The sequence below is a fragment of the Schistocerca americana genome, chromosome 2 (genome assembly GCF_021461395.2).
Source record: "Schistocerca americana isolate TAMUIC-IGC-003095 chromosome 2, iqSchAmer2.1, whole genome shotgun sequence".
NCBI classification, from domain to species: domain Eukaryota; kingdom Metazoa; phylum Arthropoda; class Insecta; order Orthoptera; family Acrididae; genus Schistocerca; species Schistocerca americana.
In genome coordinates, this window is record NC_060120.1 from 1,019,916,361 (window position 1) to 1,019,933,911 (window position 17,551).

Consider the following 17,551-nt stretch of genomic DNA (forward strand, 5'->3'; position numbering starts at 1 on the left):
CACATTCAAACTCACTTAAATCTTGGTAACCTGCCATTGTAGTAACAGTAACCGATCCAACAACTGCACCAGACACTTGTCTTATATAGGCGTTGCCGAGCGCAGTGCCGTACTGTCTGTTTATATGCCTATACCAGTTTCTCTGGCGCTTCAGTGTAACAAATGGTTCATATGGCTCTGAGCACTATGGGACTCAACTGCAGAGGTCATTAGTCCCCTAGAACTTAGAACTAGTTAAACCTAACTAACCTAAGGACATCACAAACATCCATGCCCGAGGCAGGATTCGAACCTGCGACCGTAGCGGTCTTGCGGTTCCAGACTGCAGCGCCTTTAACCGCACGGCCACTTCGGCCGGCTCAGTGTAACAAAGAAAAGTCACACTACTTCAAAGTTGGCCTCTTCCAAGATCCCATATATACAATGCGACCATCTATGAATATGTAGACTTCGTGATCACTCTGCTGAATACTGATCTAGGCGATTCACAAGTACCGAACGTGTTCCATTGTTCCTTTGTTCTTTCGAACGCGGGAAATGCTGGTGTACTTGACTATTGATCCAGTGACGTTGCGCTGCTCCGTGAATTCTGCAGTTGCCATTCTGGATTGTCTTGGCGATTCTTTGGATCCTTGTCACCAAATAGTATGTTACTGGTTTGGCGGCAGCGTTATTTGTAACTCTTGGAACGTTCGGTATATTCATACACAAGTTTATTGACTCAAAACGCAAAGCAGTAATTTTGCGGAAATGTGAAAGTAGCAAATTAACAACTGAATACAAAACTGACAGTCACGGCAGTTCTATACCTACTTAGAAATTCTATTAAAATGTAGAAGAATTCAGATAAAACACTTGAAAAACTAAAGTCCGCCAGAACGGGCCACGGAAGCCTAACGGAGCCGACCAGCCGCCGTGTCATCCTCAGCTCACAGGCGTCACTAGATGCGGATATGGATGGGCATGTGGTCAGCACACCGCTCTTACGGTCTTACGTCAGTTTCCGAGACCGGAGCCGCTACTTGTCAATCAAGTAGCTCCTCAGTTTGCCTCACAAGGGATGAGTGCACCCCGCGTGCCAACAGGGCTCGGCAGATCGGATGGTTACCCATCCACGTGTTAGCCCAGCCCGACAGCGCTTAACTTCGGTGACCTGACGAGAACTGATGTTACCATTGCGGCAAGCCAGATGGCAGATGTAACACTTAGCAAATACAATAATCTGTTATAAGCTACACTGATGAATAACTATCAGCAAACTGCTGGAAACTATTTGTGCTTACTCGTGCTAAATTTAACGCAGAATAAACTGCTAACTTGAGAAGATCTGATACTTTCTCAGTTACAGCAAACAACATCTCTTTATCTTGTATTGATGGCTTAATATCTACAAAATCACACTGGTAACCAATTTATTACCCTGTGTCAGCTCGAAACTTCTAAAGATCCTAGCGTAAGAATATAAGATCCTACTCTGAACACCAGACAATAAGGCAAAGTCTACATGATAATTTCTTTTCTGTGTTATGATTTTGTAAAACGCAGATAACTAAAGCAGATGTTTGTTACTGGCGATAAATACTATTAAAGAGTAAGTGTGCTTGGGAATGAGCGAAAAATGTCCAAGGTCTTTGAAGAGGCCTGTACGAGATGTTTGCTTCTCTACTTTACGCAGTGTTCTTACTGCTTGCTTTTCCTGAACTAATACCTGCTTTATTTGCTTTAAGTGTTTTATCTCTGACGATAACTCCGCAAGAAAATAATGAACGGAAGAATGTAAAATACATTAGCGCCCCGAATCTTAAGTCAACGAAATGAGAGAACTTTCTAAGTGCTAAACATGCAACCCTTGCTTTTACTGAACTAATACCTCCTTTATTTGCTTTAAGTGCTTTACCGCAGACGATATTTCCGCAAGAAAATAATGAACGAAAGACTGTAAAATAAATTAGCGCCCCGATTCTTAAATCAACAAGTGCAAAACATGCCAAATTGGGCTTCTTGGTTACTTCATGTATCTGTTGACTCCGTTCTAACTTCCAGGTGGATTCTTCGGAAATTCACACAATGTGTCATGCAACGTATGCCTACTAACACCTATGTCTGGTATCAGCAGAAGGTTTCTGTTTGTCCTTGTTCGATTAAGAATTAAACTGTTTGCTGTTACATGAATTCTCGCCCTCTTTGTTGAGCAAGTGCTCTCTGCTAAACTAGGCAAGCTTCTGTAATACACTTTTTACACTTCAAATAAATATATTGCCATGTTCTAAGGATTTATAATATCCCTAATTTTGTATGCTTCTAAAGATGAAAAATTAATTTGTCGGAACCGGTAAAGCATAACAAAACTTATTTGAAACTGGTGACTGAAATTTATCTTGAAAAAAATAATATTTCAGTTGCTGCAAATTACAGCCACGAATAAAATATTTCTGGGATTAGTTTGATTCCACTGACTCAGTCTGTCAATGTGAATCCCTTGGTTCTGTTATGAAAGTAAGACTCCGTCCATGTAAGAGCGATGCCACAGAATCGCAGTTTCCCATGTAGAATTTTGTGTCTGCACAATCAGAAGTTTTAATAACGTTGCAGAACAGACACCGTTAAACAATAACGACAATGTCCTTGAGACTTCACACGGACCCACTAGGTCAAAAATAAATAAATAAATACATCAGAACGTTTCACAGCTGAGGCACAGGTAAAAAGGTATATAGGAATTTTCTTAGCCAACGCTATCTTACTCGGTCGTTATCGTGCTTTTTAACATGTGCAACTTATCACTGTTTGCAAACGAACAGCGTTGCCTAACTTTCAGTAACGCGAAAAGATAATAACAAGGAGTTGCGGTCTGTATTGCATGTTGCCACCTATAAGTCTACGGGCATTCCTTAGCAATAGTGATGTGACTTATCGGAAAATGTAAATGTGTATCCATTTCGACTCTTATTTCATTCCGATGATTTACAATACAAAACACGAAAATGGGTGTAATTTGTTTCCGTTTTATCGACTTATTTCACACTTAATTTCGTTCATCACATTAGATGTTTTGGGAAGGCCTGCAGTGGTGTCATTCATGATTTAAATAATGAAAACTGCACCAGTTACTTATTTTTTGCTGCTTAGCACAACGCCTTTCGTGAATTTATTCTCTTTTTCTAGTGCGCATGTGCGTTTGTTTACATGAATATATTTGATGATGTTTGCATGTGTGCTTTTCTGTCTCTCTTTTAGAAGTTTCTGGTATTCTGCCTCCTCCATTATACAGAATATCACACACACCCAAATCATTATAGTGATGATTTGCATCTGTGTGATATGGAGGAGGCACAATACCTTATAACTGCGAAAAGAAGCAAGAGAGGCAGAAAGGGGCACATGCAAACAGCGCCAACCATTTTCATGTAAACAAATGCGAAAATGCACTTGAAAATGAGAATAAATTCTCGAAATGCGTTGTGCTAAGCGGCAAAAAATAAGCAATTGTTGCCATTTTCATTATTTAAACCATTATTTCATCCTCCTGGAGTAATGACTAACGTGCCAAAAACTTCACATGATCCTTTCAGCTTTTTGCTTCACGGTGTATAGCACACTGGACTCGCATTCGGGAGGACGACGGTTCAATCCCGCGTCCGGCCATCCTGATGTAGGTTTTCCGTGATTTCCCTAGATCACTCCAGGCAAATGCCGGGATGGTTCCTTTCAAAGGGCACGGCCGACGTCCTTCCCCATCCTTCCCTAATCCGAGCTTGTGCTCCGTCTCTAATGACCTCGTTGTCGACGGGACGTTAAACACCAATATCCTCCTCCTCCTCCTTCACGGTGTAGCGGATATTCCTGTCTTTATCCCAGTGCGTCGATACACCACCAGATGTCTACGCTGACAAGGTTGACATTACTTAAGTCATCACCGGAAGACAAATCATAATCAGAACTTCACATTTAGACGACAGGAAAATAACTCAGAAACCACATGAACGATCGTATCTGGAACAGAATCAGCGACATTTCAGGTGATGGCTTCTTGCTTTAGCTGTATGGAAGTGGGCTGCACTACTTGAAACTGTAAAAAAAGTAATTGCTAACAAATACTGTCTTGTTTGTTAATGACAAAGCGAATTAAAGCAATCTTTCTCAGTCAGTAGCATGTATAACGCAAGAACTCCAGTACAATGAGCGTTGCTTCAAACCTCTAAAAGTCTCTTTCTTCAATTGGTATCACAAGCCACTGTTATTGTATAACACTTCTCACTACGCCTTTGGATAAATGATCAAAACTTTTAGTGGCAGCACTGTGCGCACCTTTTTTGTGCTAAAGGCAACCTTAAAGTGGAATAATGAATGTCATTTATTCTTCTGGTATTATAATTTTGTACATCTTGTTCCTTTTCAACTGTAATAGGTTCTTTATGAGGCAATAAATACAGAGTGAAGCAGAGGCAAAATTCCCACGTCCTTGAACAGTTATCTACATGATGATCGTGGGTGACACCACATGTTATTCTTATAGCAGGTTTTTAAGCAGTGAAGACTATCTTTCTTAAGGATGAGTTAACCCAGAGCATTATCCCAATGACATACTTGAATGAAAATAAGCAGAATATGTTAGTTCACTGATTTACGCCTCCTCAAGATTTGCAATAACCCGAAGTACAAATGCGGTAGACGGAAGTTATTTTAGGAGTTCTAAAATGTGTTTCACCCAGTTTAAATTCCCATGAATGGGGACACCGAAAGGTTATTATTTCTCACCATGTGTTACGTTTATCATTGATACTGCACACCTACAGGTGCAGAACTGCCTATGTTCTGTCTTTACGAAATTGAGAGTGGAACCATTAGCAGAAAACAATGGCTAATACCTTATAAGAAGTTTACACACCGTTTTTTCTGCTGCTATTTATATGTTCAGAGGCAGACTGACCCGCAAAATAACTAATTCTGCTTGGTGTAAATTAGACGGATGTCATTTACATACATGAGAAACGACAGTGGACCTAACACTGAGCCTTGTGGAACTTCATAAGAGAGCCTGTGACCAACGAAACACAAAGCTACAGGTTATCCAAAAAGTTGTACATACAACATACGCAAGCTTCATCGATATAAAATTCACCTCTTGGTGGATGTATGGCGCCCTGAAATGAGTAGTGGAAAGTATTAAATAATAGATGTGACTGTTTACAGCAACTTGTACGAGGGTCATTCTAAAAATAAAGAGTGCTTGTTTCTCCAGAAATTTTTATTCAAGATAATTAAATGAAACTTAATTTGCAACATATTTCAGTCGCTGCTCAAATTTAAACATTTATCGTTGCGCTCACAGGCTTTCCTGTGCTTTCTGCAAACTCAGTTGCCGCCAAGTTGTTGAACCAGTCACTAACGACCTCTTTCCGTACATTGTCAATTCTATAGTGCTTTCTGACCAAAAAAATCCTTCAATTTGTGGAAAAGATGGTAAGCACTCGGGGTCAAATACAGCAGTATGGCGCATGTACCAAAGCATCCCATGGTCAACAGAGAGAATGCGAGTGAGCGGTGATGAAACAAACTGCCGTCTGACAACAATCCACATCATTGGTTTTGAACGGCGCGTCGTAGTCTGTGATGGGTGTGATAGTAGGCCGCTATACCTCCTCTAGACATAAAGTCGACGAACAGGGCGCCCTTTCGATTCCCAAACAGTTTGGCTGTAACCTTTATGGTGCCCAGAATTTGTTTTGCTTTTCGGTTTTATTGAGGTCGTTATCATGCCATTTCACTGACTGACTGTCTCTGGACTTTTGTACGCAACCCAGATCACATCACCAGTAACAATGTGGTTCAAAAACTGCTCTCCATCTTTGTCTTACTGATCGAGAAAAAAATCAATACAGTTCCCATTCGATGTTTATTGTGTTCATCTCTCAAAAGTCGAGCTTTTTTCTGCATTCAAGAGCCGTATTAAACTGAGAATCTCACACTTGGTGGGATCGTTAATTTTGTCACACATTTTAGAATCGCACATATAAACTCAAGCAGCCTTCCCTGCACGCTGTTTGACGTCACATCTACGGCACGGCGCTGAAGGGAGTGGTGGGGGGGGGGGGGGGGAGAGGGCAGGTTAGGGGGATGAACTGAGCTGGTCGTCAGATCCAAACGTTATTTACTTCTAGAACGGTACCCGTACTTTTGATATTCATAAAAGTCAGAGTCAAGTCTAACCTAGCATATTTTCATTTAACGATATTTTCCTCGTTTGAATGTTGGCCCGTATGCCTAAAGAATTTAGATCTTTGTCATTTTGTTTTACTTCCTCTGAGCCGTTAAAGAGAGAGAGAGTGTGCGCAATAGTTATGGCATTAGATTCATATTAAAATTCTCATTTTGGTTGTTGTTGTTGTTGTGGTCTTCAGCCCTGAGACTGGTTTGATGCAGCTCTCCATGCAACCCTATCCTGTGCAAGCTTCTTCATCTGCCAGTACTTTAGTGCATTCATCTCTTGGTCTCCCTCTACGATTTTCACCCTCCACGCTGCCCTCCAATGCTAAATTTGTGATCCCTTGATATCTCAGAACATGTCCTAAGAAACCGATCTCTTCTTCTTTTCAAGTTGTGTCACAAACTCCTCTTCTCCCCAATTCTATTCAATGCCTCCTCAATAGTTACGTGAACATTTTGGTACTGTTCGTAAATCACTTTAGGGAAATACAGGATTCATCCAGAATGAGATTCTCACTCTGCAGCGGAGTGTTCGCTGATATGAAGCTTCCTGGCAGATTAATACTGTGTGCTGGACCGAGACTCGAATTCGGGACCCTTGCCTTTCGCGGGCAAGTGCTCTAACAACTGAGTTACCCAAGCACGACTCACGCCCCGTCCTCACAGCTTTACTTCTGCCAGTATCTCGTCTCCTACCTTCCAAAATTTACAGAAGCTCTCCTGCGAACCTTCCAGAACTACAGACGAGATACTGGCAGAAGTAAAGCTGTGAGGACGGGGCGTGAGTCATGCTTGGGTAGCTCAGTTGGTAGAGCACTTGCCCGCGAAAGGCAAAGGTCCCGAGTTCGAGTCTCCGTCCGGCACACAGTTTTAACCTGCCAGGAAGTTTCAAATACAGGATTGGTTCCTACAGCAGGGTCAAGAGCGATTTCTCTCTTCATCCTAGTGCTTCTCCTCTTCTGATCTCGATGTTGATCGGATGTAAAACTCGAAATTCCTGTTCTTTGGCCGGCCGGATTGGCCGTGCTGTTCTAGGCGCTACAGTCTGGAACCGAGCGACCGCTACGGTCGCAGGTTCGAATCCTGCCTCAGGATGTATGATGTCCTTAGGTTAGTTAGGTTTAATTAGTTCCAAGTTCTAGGCCACTGATAACCTCAGAAGTTGTCGCGTAGTGCTCAGAGCCATTTGAACCTGTTCTTTGCGCCATAGCATTATTTGTCAGACCAAGCAATGAAGATGCACAGACATAGAATCCGGGAGGACTGCCCAACAAGGACGTGGTACAATAACCGTAATGTAAAGTTTCATTGACGGGTAGACGCTGTTAAATTGTCATCGACGCACAGATAAACAAATATGGCCCAGCGTCATCAGAACTCTGACGATGTCGGTTTCGCATAGACTGCAAATACCACAAGTGTAAATGCTTCGGCAGCAACAGCATCTGTTTACATACACGGTACACCTTTTTCAGAAGATGTAGCCGTGAGATGTCACACTAAGGAGGTCGATGTGACAACATTCGGAGATATTCTGTATTTATTCCCATTCTTTTGCAGACATTCACGTTAGCAATTTCTCCTTACACGGGCACGTTTAAGACATAGTTCATGGAACCAAAAAAACACAAAAAGCAAGACGTGCAAGACCTACGGAAAGAAAGAAGGAAGGAACGAGCATTTCGTCAACATGGATGTAATCAGAAACGGAGTATTAGTTCAGAGAGACAATGAGGAGGGCATGAAACCGTCATAGTCTTCTTGAATTAACCATGCAACCATTCTAATAGTTACTACACTACTGGTCATTAAAATCGCTACACCTAGAAGAAATGCATATGATAAACGGGTATTCTTTGGACAAATATATTATACTAGAACTGACATGTGAATACATTTTCACGCAATTTGGGTGTATAGATCCTGAGAAATCAGTACCCAGAACAACCACATCTGGCCGTAATAACGGCCTTGATACGCCTGGGCATTGAGTCAAACAGAGCTTGGATGGCGTGTACAGGTACAGCTGCCCATGCAGCTTCAACACGATACCACAGTTCATCAAGAGTAGTGACTGGCGTATTGTGACGAGCCAGTTGCTCGGCCACCATTGACCAGACGTTTTCAATTGGTGAGAGATCTGGAGAATGTGTTGGCCAGGTCAGCAGTCGAACATTTTCTGTATCCAGAAAGGCCTGTACACGACCCGTAACATGCGGTCGTCCATTATCCTGCTGAAATGTTGGGTTTCGCAGGGATCGAATGAAGGGTAGAGCCGCCGGCCGGAGTGGCCGAGCGGTTCTAGGCGCTTCAGTCTGGGACCGCGCGACCGCTACGGTCGTAGGTTCGAATCCAGCCTCGGGCATGGATGTGTGTGATGTCCCTAGGTTAGTTAGGTTTAAGTAGTTCTAAGTTCTAGGGGACTGATGACCTCCGCTGTTAAGTCTCATAGTGCTCAGAGCCATTTTGAAGTGTAGAGCTATGAGTCGTAACACATCTGAAATGTAACGTTCACTGTTGAAAGTGCCGTCAATGCGAACAGGAGGTGACCGAGACGTGTAACCAATGGCACCCCATACCATCACGCCGGGTGATACGCCAGTATGGCGATGACGAATACACGCTTCCAGTGTGCATTCACCGCGATGTCGCCAAACACGGATGCGATCATCATGATGCTGTAAACAGAACATGGATTTATCAAAAAAAAATGACGTTTTGCCATTCGTGCACCTAGGTTCGTCGTTGAGTACACCATCGCAGGCGCTCCTGTCTGATGCAGCGTCAAGGGTAACCGCAGCAATGGTCTCCGAGCTAATAGTCCATGCTGCTGCAAACGTCATCGAACTGTTCGTGCAGATGGTTGTTGTCTTGCAAACGTCCCCATCTGTTGACTCGAGGATCGAGACGTGACTGCACGATCCATTCCAGTCATGCGGATAAGATGCCTGTCATCTCGACTGCTAGTGATGCGAGGCCGTTTGGATCCAGCACGGCGTTCCGTATTACCCTCCTGAACCCACTGATTCCATATTCTGCTAACAGTCATTGGATCTCGACCAACGCGAACAGCAACGTCGCGATACGATAAACCGCAATCGCGATAGGCTACAATCCGACCTTTATCAAAGTCGGAAACGTGATGGTACGCATTTCTCTTCCTTACACGAGGCATCACAACAACGTTTCACCAGGCAACGCCGGTCAACTGCTGTTTGTGTATGAGAAATCGGTTGGAAACTTTCCTCATGTCAGAACGTTGTAGGTGTCGCCACCGGCGCCAACCTTGTGTGAATGCTCTGAAAAGCTAATCATTCGCATATCACAGGATCTTCTTCCTGTCGGTTAAATTTCGCGTCTGTAGCGTCATCTTCAAGGTGTAGCAATTTTAATGGCCAGTAGTGTATTAAAATCCCGTCTTGATCACAAATTTATTTATTCTGGTAACTGGTTTCGACCACTGATTTACCACCAGAAGGAGGCTCCTGCTCACACAGCATTTTGGTCTGAAGATGACCACAGGCGCGGTCGAAACCGGTTACCAGAATAAATAAATTTGTGATCAAGACTGATTTTAATAGTAACTATTAGTAATAACATTGATCACTGTCTGCTCTTACGATGTATTCAAAAGTAATTATGCAAACATTCGTCTGAAATGATTAATGGTGAAATTCAACGACGAGTAAGAGAAACTGCTACCTACAACTTGCAGCTGGGAGCTGTACCTGGCTTGTAAACTCGCTAACAGGTATGCAGACAATGGACAACCTACATATAGATGGAATGTAGAGGCTAGGTTGCATTATTCCAGACTTGCTGTGACTTAGTAGGGCTAAGAACATGTACGCCTTCAACTTCGGACGCAGCTTCAAATAAATTAACGTAAATGTACCGTACGACCAATGTCATGAATTTATTTACTCAACTTCATAACAATAAATACCGTAACTTTTTATTTTATCCTACACATTGTCGTAAAGTGCTCGATGAAGACATTCCATCGAAGGTACTCTGCACCATTTTTGGGGAAAATTTAATCAGTCTGTAAAGGAGATTGCTAACAAAACAACTCTTGCGAACCGACCTAGAATCGCTCCAGTGTGTGGCACTCGTACCGCGTAGGACTAACTGGAGACATTGAATGTGTAAGAAGAAGGGCAGCACGAATTGTCACAGGTTTGTACGACCTCTGGATATGAGTCACGGAGATACTGAAAAATCTGAAGATATGCGCAAATTACCCTTGGAAATCTGACTACAAAATTTCAGAAACCTGCGTTAAGTGATGAATCCAGTAATATATTACAACCCTCCAAGTATCACTCCCGTGGGGGTAGCGAAATCAGGAGTATACTAATTACAGAGTGCACAGACGACAATCATTCTTCCCGTCCTTCAACCTTTAATGCAACGTGAGGAAATCCTTATAAATTGTGCAATTTCCTCTGCCATTCACTTCACAGTTATTTGCAGTGTATAAGTGTTGATATTTTGCGCACCTTGAAGATAGCGCAAAAAGAGCACGCATCTTGAATAATTACGTTGTCAATACGTTTCACACACTACTGCATTGTATCATTTCATATAAGTAAGCCGATCCCCAACTATAAATTACCGATTAGTACAGCACTAACAGTGGGATCCGTGGGACGCTACGCGCCCATGAACTGTATACTACGGCGACGCTGTACAGGTCCTACAGCAGTATTAAGCCCAAAGATGACACACACGAAAAACGGACGCGCAGGAGTCAGCGCTGTCAAAGCATTTTCCACTGTAACAGACTACGACCTATACGCTTGCGTACGTAAAAAGCCGCTTTGCTGCTTTAGCAGATATGGAGACGCACGTAGTAACTCAATAAAAAACGTGAAACGAAACACTTGGCGCGAAGAACAGTAAAAATTCAGTTTGTACTTACCTTCTGCCTTCGGTAGACGCCGGCACGATCTCCTGAGGAGGTTGAGAAACATGTTCAACACTGAGGCTGCCGTAATACTGTAGACAGATCTTGGAAACGAAGCACAAGGTCGAGATCGTTTACCGCTGGACATTTTTTACGTCATTTCCAACAGCCCACTGACAGGGCTCGACTAGACACGGGCATCTTGACTGCAGCCCCTCTCGCGGCACGGACCGTCGACCCCACCTCTTCTACAGTACTGTGCTGAATAATTACTGGCTGGGCGCCCCCTCTCTTTCTCCCATCCACCGCCCCACCCCACGCAATGACCTCGTACGCGCAGGCGCAGACGCGCTTCTGTGCGCCCAATTTCTCCGCTGCCACAGTGGCGGCGCGCGCGTCAGTCGGTTCGTGAGCGTGAGAGTGGCACTGTGTTACTGAATGAGGCTGTGGGAGGATATGACAACATTGAAAGGGCGTGTAGGTGCAATACCGCTTCTACACCGGGCAGTAGATTCTGCAGAACGGTGGAGTCCTTAAATTTGTGCCATCTGTCGCCTTAGCGGACTCGTCCAAACATCAACCAACAATGTGATTTGCTCCATTATAAATGGTTTTTGAAAGCCTGCGACTGTAGATACAATAGGTTTGTTTATAAATAAATAAATCTGCTACCAGTCACGATTTTTCTTTATTTTACTATTCGCACGACGCGTTGCGAGAAATAATTCCCATTTTCAAGTGCGTTTTCTTGATGTGTGTTAAGCCATTTCTTTTGATGTTGTCAGTGTGTGTGAGTCTGCTTCATTTTGTTTTTTACTGTAATACATAAGAAACGCGATTTTTTAGTTGGGTTTTGCTATTCGCACGACGCGTTTCGAGAAATAATTCCCATTTTCAAGTGCGTTTTCTTGATGTGTGTTAAGCCATTTCTTTTGATGTTGTCAGTGTGTGTGAGTCTGCTTCATTTTGTTGACTTTTACTGTAATACATAAGAAACGCGATTTTTTAGTATTACAGTAAAAGTCAACAAAATGAAGCAGACTCACACACTCTGACAACATCAAAATAAATGGCTTAACACACATCAAGAAAACGCACTTGATAATGGGAATTATTTCTCGAAACGCGTCGTGCGAATAGTAAAATAAAGAAAAATCGTGACTGGTAGCAGAAGATTTATTTATTTATAAACAAACCTATCAACCAACAGTTAACAAACGCATTTTCTTGAATTCCCGTTTCTGCATTAACGGTTTGAGATGTTGTGACCGTATAATTTCAAAGAGATGTAAATAACAGCGATCCGAAGGAAGTCGGTGCAATAAATTACCGGTACTATAAAAGTGAGAGACAGCGGTTTTTTTTCTGTGAAATGGAACACAATGAGAAATGTATGCCTGTCTTGGTGAGCAAATTGTTCAAGGCTATATTATGCTTCGACTTTATTACTGGTTCGTATAAATATCACAATACTGCAGTGCCTGTGTTATTCTGATAACGATGCAAAGTTCCTTTGGACATGTCTGCATGTCCAAAGGAACAAGCACTGCAGTGTCCACAGCCGTTACGAAAAAATCAAATGAATTCGCGGTTGCGAATGACAACCATCAGCTGCAGAATGGAATGACCACAATGAAAATTAGTGCACGTATTTTAATTGTCGTCATTACATTCTAAAGCTGATGGTAGTCCTTATTCGCAACTGCGAGTTCATTTGATTTTAATCTATACACCAAACGGCTAATCAAGGTTCGTCTTTCATAGTGCACGGTTCCATTCGCATGTTGCCTGTCTATCGGCTTTCAGGGGCAACAAAAATTTGATTTTCAGTATTTTACATAATTAATGGCCGAATTTAAGATTTTAAAATGCTGTCATACTCTGCTCATTAAGCGATAAATTTTGTGTTAGTATTACAGTTAGAAACCGTATATGTCTGGAGGTAGCATAACTCACGGCTATATTCATCCAGTAAGAGATTGGGAACACTTACTGACTTGCAACAAACTTTAGACATAGTTTCACTTTCAGACCCTTTGCGAAACTTTTTCTCCTTGATACCCCCTGCAAAATTATGAAAGGGAGAAAAGCTTATCGCTTTTTACATTAACGCTGTTCATGCAGTAAAACTTCGGGATCAGACATCACGTTTTAATTAACTTACTAGTACTAACTCTATTGGCAACGCATTTTGCAGACGGTATCAACTCATCCCACTGAATGTACCTGTATCATTATATCATTGTACGAAACATAGTTCAGAGATATTAAGTCATAAACATTGATATGCGTGAAAAACTAGCTATTTTAGGGCCGTATTTGAACACGACTCGAACCGTTCGAACAGTTTATGTCACAGTTCGGGAAATCTCGGGGTCTGTTCGATCTTTTAATCGGCCTGCGATCTAATGAATTTTGTTGGTTCTATTGCAAAGACCTGTATTAGAGTTTTCAATGTATTATGGATTTTAATAATAAGAGTAATTGTGAAATACGGCCTCAAATATCTTCTAGGGTGCATGTCACGCGTAGCAAAGACAACTACTAAATAAGTTATTCATCTCAAGATTTCGTTCGTCCCACGAACTGGAGACGTCTGATGGTACCACCTCCAAAATGGGTCTCCATTCACGCGCTAAACTTAGTCACTTTATTACGATCTATTTTGTTTGTTAGGCATTTAATTCTTAATTATTTGCCCTGGTTGTTTCATCTGAATGTCATCGTCTTGTTTTAAAAAACAGCTAAAATCTGGTAACGTTTTTATCTGTTATTCTACTATGTGAACAGGGATTGAATTAATCGTCTGTACATCGTTACCGTTTCCCATAAACAAATAAAATAATATACTGGGTTCAGTCAAACATTATTTTTTGGAGGACAACATTTTCGACTTTGCCTATCACCTTTAATTAAAAATCAGCATAAACGGTTACATATACATGCATGTCGGTACTATATGAGGACTCGTATTGTAAAACTGTTCAAACGCAAGAGGAGTTTCTAGGATGATAGGATACTGTTTCCTCCAGTGTTTCACAACATTGTCAGATTTTAAGTGGAGTCATAGCTCATTGATATGGCTAGTTCCTAGTTTATTGCATATCTCTTTGCACTCGCGCCCCGTGAGTCAAACGTTACTTGATTGTTCGAACTAGCTCGATTCTGTATGGAATGGTGCAACGTATCGGGAAATCTCGAGCCCGTTCGACGGCGGGTATAATTTGCACAACACCAGCTATTGTTTAAAAGGGAGCGCAAATTACAATTATTTCCCCTCCTTGTTGCAACAGGAAGTTTATATAAGACAATAAAATTATCTGGTTTGGTTAATACGCTGAAGAGCCCAAGAAACTGGTATAGGCATGAGTATTCAAATACACAGATATGTAAACAGGCTGAATGCGGCGCTACGGTCGGCAACGCCTATGAAATGAAATGAGCGTTTGGCGTCATTGGCCGGGAGGCCCCTTGCGGGGCAGGTCCGGCCGCCTTGGTGCAGATCTTATTACACTACTGGCCATTAAAATTGCTACACCAAGAAGAAATGTAGATGATAAACGGGTATTCATTGGACAAATATATTATACTAGAACTGACATGTGATTACATTTGCACCCAATTTGGGTGCATAGATCCTGAAAAATCAGTACTCAAAACAACCACCTGTGGCCGTAATAACGGCCGTAATACGCCTCGGCATTGAGTCAGACAGAGCTTGGATGGCGTGTACAGGTACAGCTGCCCATGCAGCGCCAACACGATACCACAGTTCATCAAGAGTACTGACCGGCGTATTGTGATGAGCCAGTTGCTCGGCCACCATTGACCAGACGTTTTCAATTGGTGAGAGATCTGGAGACTGTGCCGGCCAGGACAGCAGTCGAACATTTTCTGTATCCAGAAAGGCCCGTACAGGACCTGCAACATGCGGTCGTGCAATATCCTGCTGAAATGTAGGGTTTCGCAGGGATCGAATGAAGGGTGGAGCCACGGGTCGTAACACATCTGAAATGTAACGTCCACTGTTCAAAGTGCCGTCAATGCGAACAAGAGGTGACCGAGACGTGTAACCAATGGCACCCCATACCATTACGCCGGGTGATACGCCAGTATGGCGATGACGAATACACGCTTCCAATGTGCATTCACCGCGATGTCGCCAAACACAGATGCGACCATCATGATGCTGTAAAGAGAACCTGTATTCATCCAAAAAATGACGTTTTACTATACGTGCACCCAGGTTCGTCGTTGAGCACATCATCGCAGGCGCTCCTGTCTGATGCAGCGTCAAGGGTAACCGCAGCCATGGTCTCCGAGCTGATAGTCCATGCTGCTGCAAACGTCGTCGAACGGTTTGTGCAGATGGTTGTTGTCTTGCAAACGTCCCCATCTGTTGACTCAGGGATCGAGACGTGGCTGCATTACCCGTTACAGCCATGCGGATAAGGTGCCTGTCATCTCGACTGCTAGTGATACGAGGCCGTTGGGATCCAGCACGGCGTTCCGTATTACCCTCCTGAACCCACCGATTCCATATTCTGCTAACAGTCATTGGATCTCGACCAACGCGAGCAGCAATGTCGTGATACGATAAAGCGCAATCGCGATAGGCTACAATCCGACCTTTATCAAAGTCGGAAGCCGGTCGGGGTGGCCGTGCGGTTCTAGGCGCTACAGTATGGAACCGGGTGACCGCTACGGTCGCAGGTTCGAATCCTGCCTCGGGCATGGATGTGTGTGATGTCCTTAGGTTTAAGTAGTTCTTAGTTCTAGGGGACTGATGACCTTAGAAGTTAAGTCCCATAGTGCTCAGAGCCATTTGAACCAAAGTCGGAAACGTGATGGTACGCATTTCTCCTCCTTACACGAGGCATCACAACAATGTGTCACCAGGCAACGCCGGTCAACTGCTGTTTGTGTGTGAGAAATCGGTTGGAAACATTCCTCATGTCAGCACGTTGTAGGTGTCGCCACCGGCGCCAACCTTGTGTGAATGTTCTGAAAAGCTAATCATTAGCATGTCACAGCATCTTCTTCCTGTCGGTTAAATTTCGCGTCTGTAGCACGTCATCTTCGTGGTGTAGCAATTTTAATGGCCAGTAGTGTACATTCGACGCCACATTGGGAGACCTGCGCGCCGGATGGGGATGAAATGATGATGGAGACAACACAACACCCAGTCCCTGAGCGGAGAAAATCTCTGACCCAACCGGGAACCGAACCCGGGCACACAGGACGGCAATCCGTGATGCTGATCACTCAGCTATCGGGGCGGACGGCAACACCTATATAAGACAACAAGTGCCTGGCGCAGTTGTTAGATTGGTTGCTGTTGCTACAATGGCGCGTTATCAGGATTTAAGTGAGTTTGAACGTGACGTTATAGTCGGCTCACGAGCGGTGGGACACAGCATCTTCGAGGAAGCAATGAAGTGAGGATTTTCCCTTTCGATCATTTCATGAGTGTACCGTGAATATCAGGAATACAGTAGAACATCAAATTTTCTACATCACTGCGGCCGGAAACGATCCTGCAAGAACGGGACCAACGACGACTGAAGAGAATCGTTCAACGCGACAAAAGTGCTACCTATCCGCAAATTGCTCAGATTTCAGTGGTGGGCCATCACCAAGTGTCAGCGTACGAACCATTCAACGAAACATCATCGATATCGGGTTCCGGAGCCGAAGGTCCACTCGTGTACCCTTGATGACAGCACGACACAAATCTTTGCGCCTCGCCAGGGCCCATAAACACCGACATTGGACTGTTGAAGACTGGAAACATGTTGCCCGGTCGGCCGAGTCTCGTGTCAAATTGTACCGAGCGGACGAATGTATACCGGTATGGAGACAACCTTCCGAATTTATGGGCCCTGCTTGTCAGCAGGAGACTGCTCAAGCTGGTGGAGGCTCTATAATGGTGTGGCGCGTGTGCAGTTGGAGCGATATGGGGCCCCTGTTACGTCTAGATACGACTCTAACAGGTGACACGTACGTAAGGATCCTGTTTGATCACCTGCCTCCATTCATGACCATTGTGCATTCCGACGGACTTGGGCAATTCCAGCAGGACAATGCGATACCCCTCACGTCCAGAATTACTACAGAGTGGCTCCACGAACACTCTTCTTCGTTTAGACACTTCCGCTGGCCACCAAACTCCCCATACACGAACATTATTGAACGTATCTGGGATGCTTTGTAACGTGCTGTTCAGAACAGATCTCCACCCCTCGTACTCTTACGGGTTTATGGACAGCTAGCTCTGCAGGTTTCATGATGTCAGTTCCCTCCAGCACTACTTCAGACATAAGTCGAGTCCATGCCACGTCGTGTTGCGGCACTTTTGCGTGCTCGCGAGGGCCCGACACGATATTAGGCAGGTGTGCCAGTTTCTCTGGTTCTTCAGTGTATAATTCCACGAGT

General features: G+C 43.7%; 1 protein-coding gene across 1 annotated transcript in view; it reads right to left on the reverse strand.

The window, feature by feature from the left end:
- LOC124594868 (platelet-activating factor acetylhydrolase-like) overlaps positions 1 to 11,384 on the reverse strand; it is a 94,731-nt gene extending 83,347 nt beyond the window's left edge. Inside the window, exon 1 of the mRNA XM_047133337.1 lies at positions 11,132 to 11,384. Coding sequence (XP_046989293.1) covers positions 11,132 to 11,264 — 133 coding nt within the window. The 5' untranslated portion in view covers positions 11,265 to 11,384. The remainder of the gene's footprint in view (positions 1 to 11,131) is intronic.
- Positions 11,385 to 17,551: the final 6,167 nt, after the last annotated feature.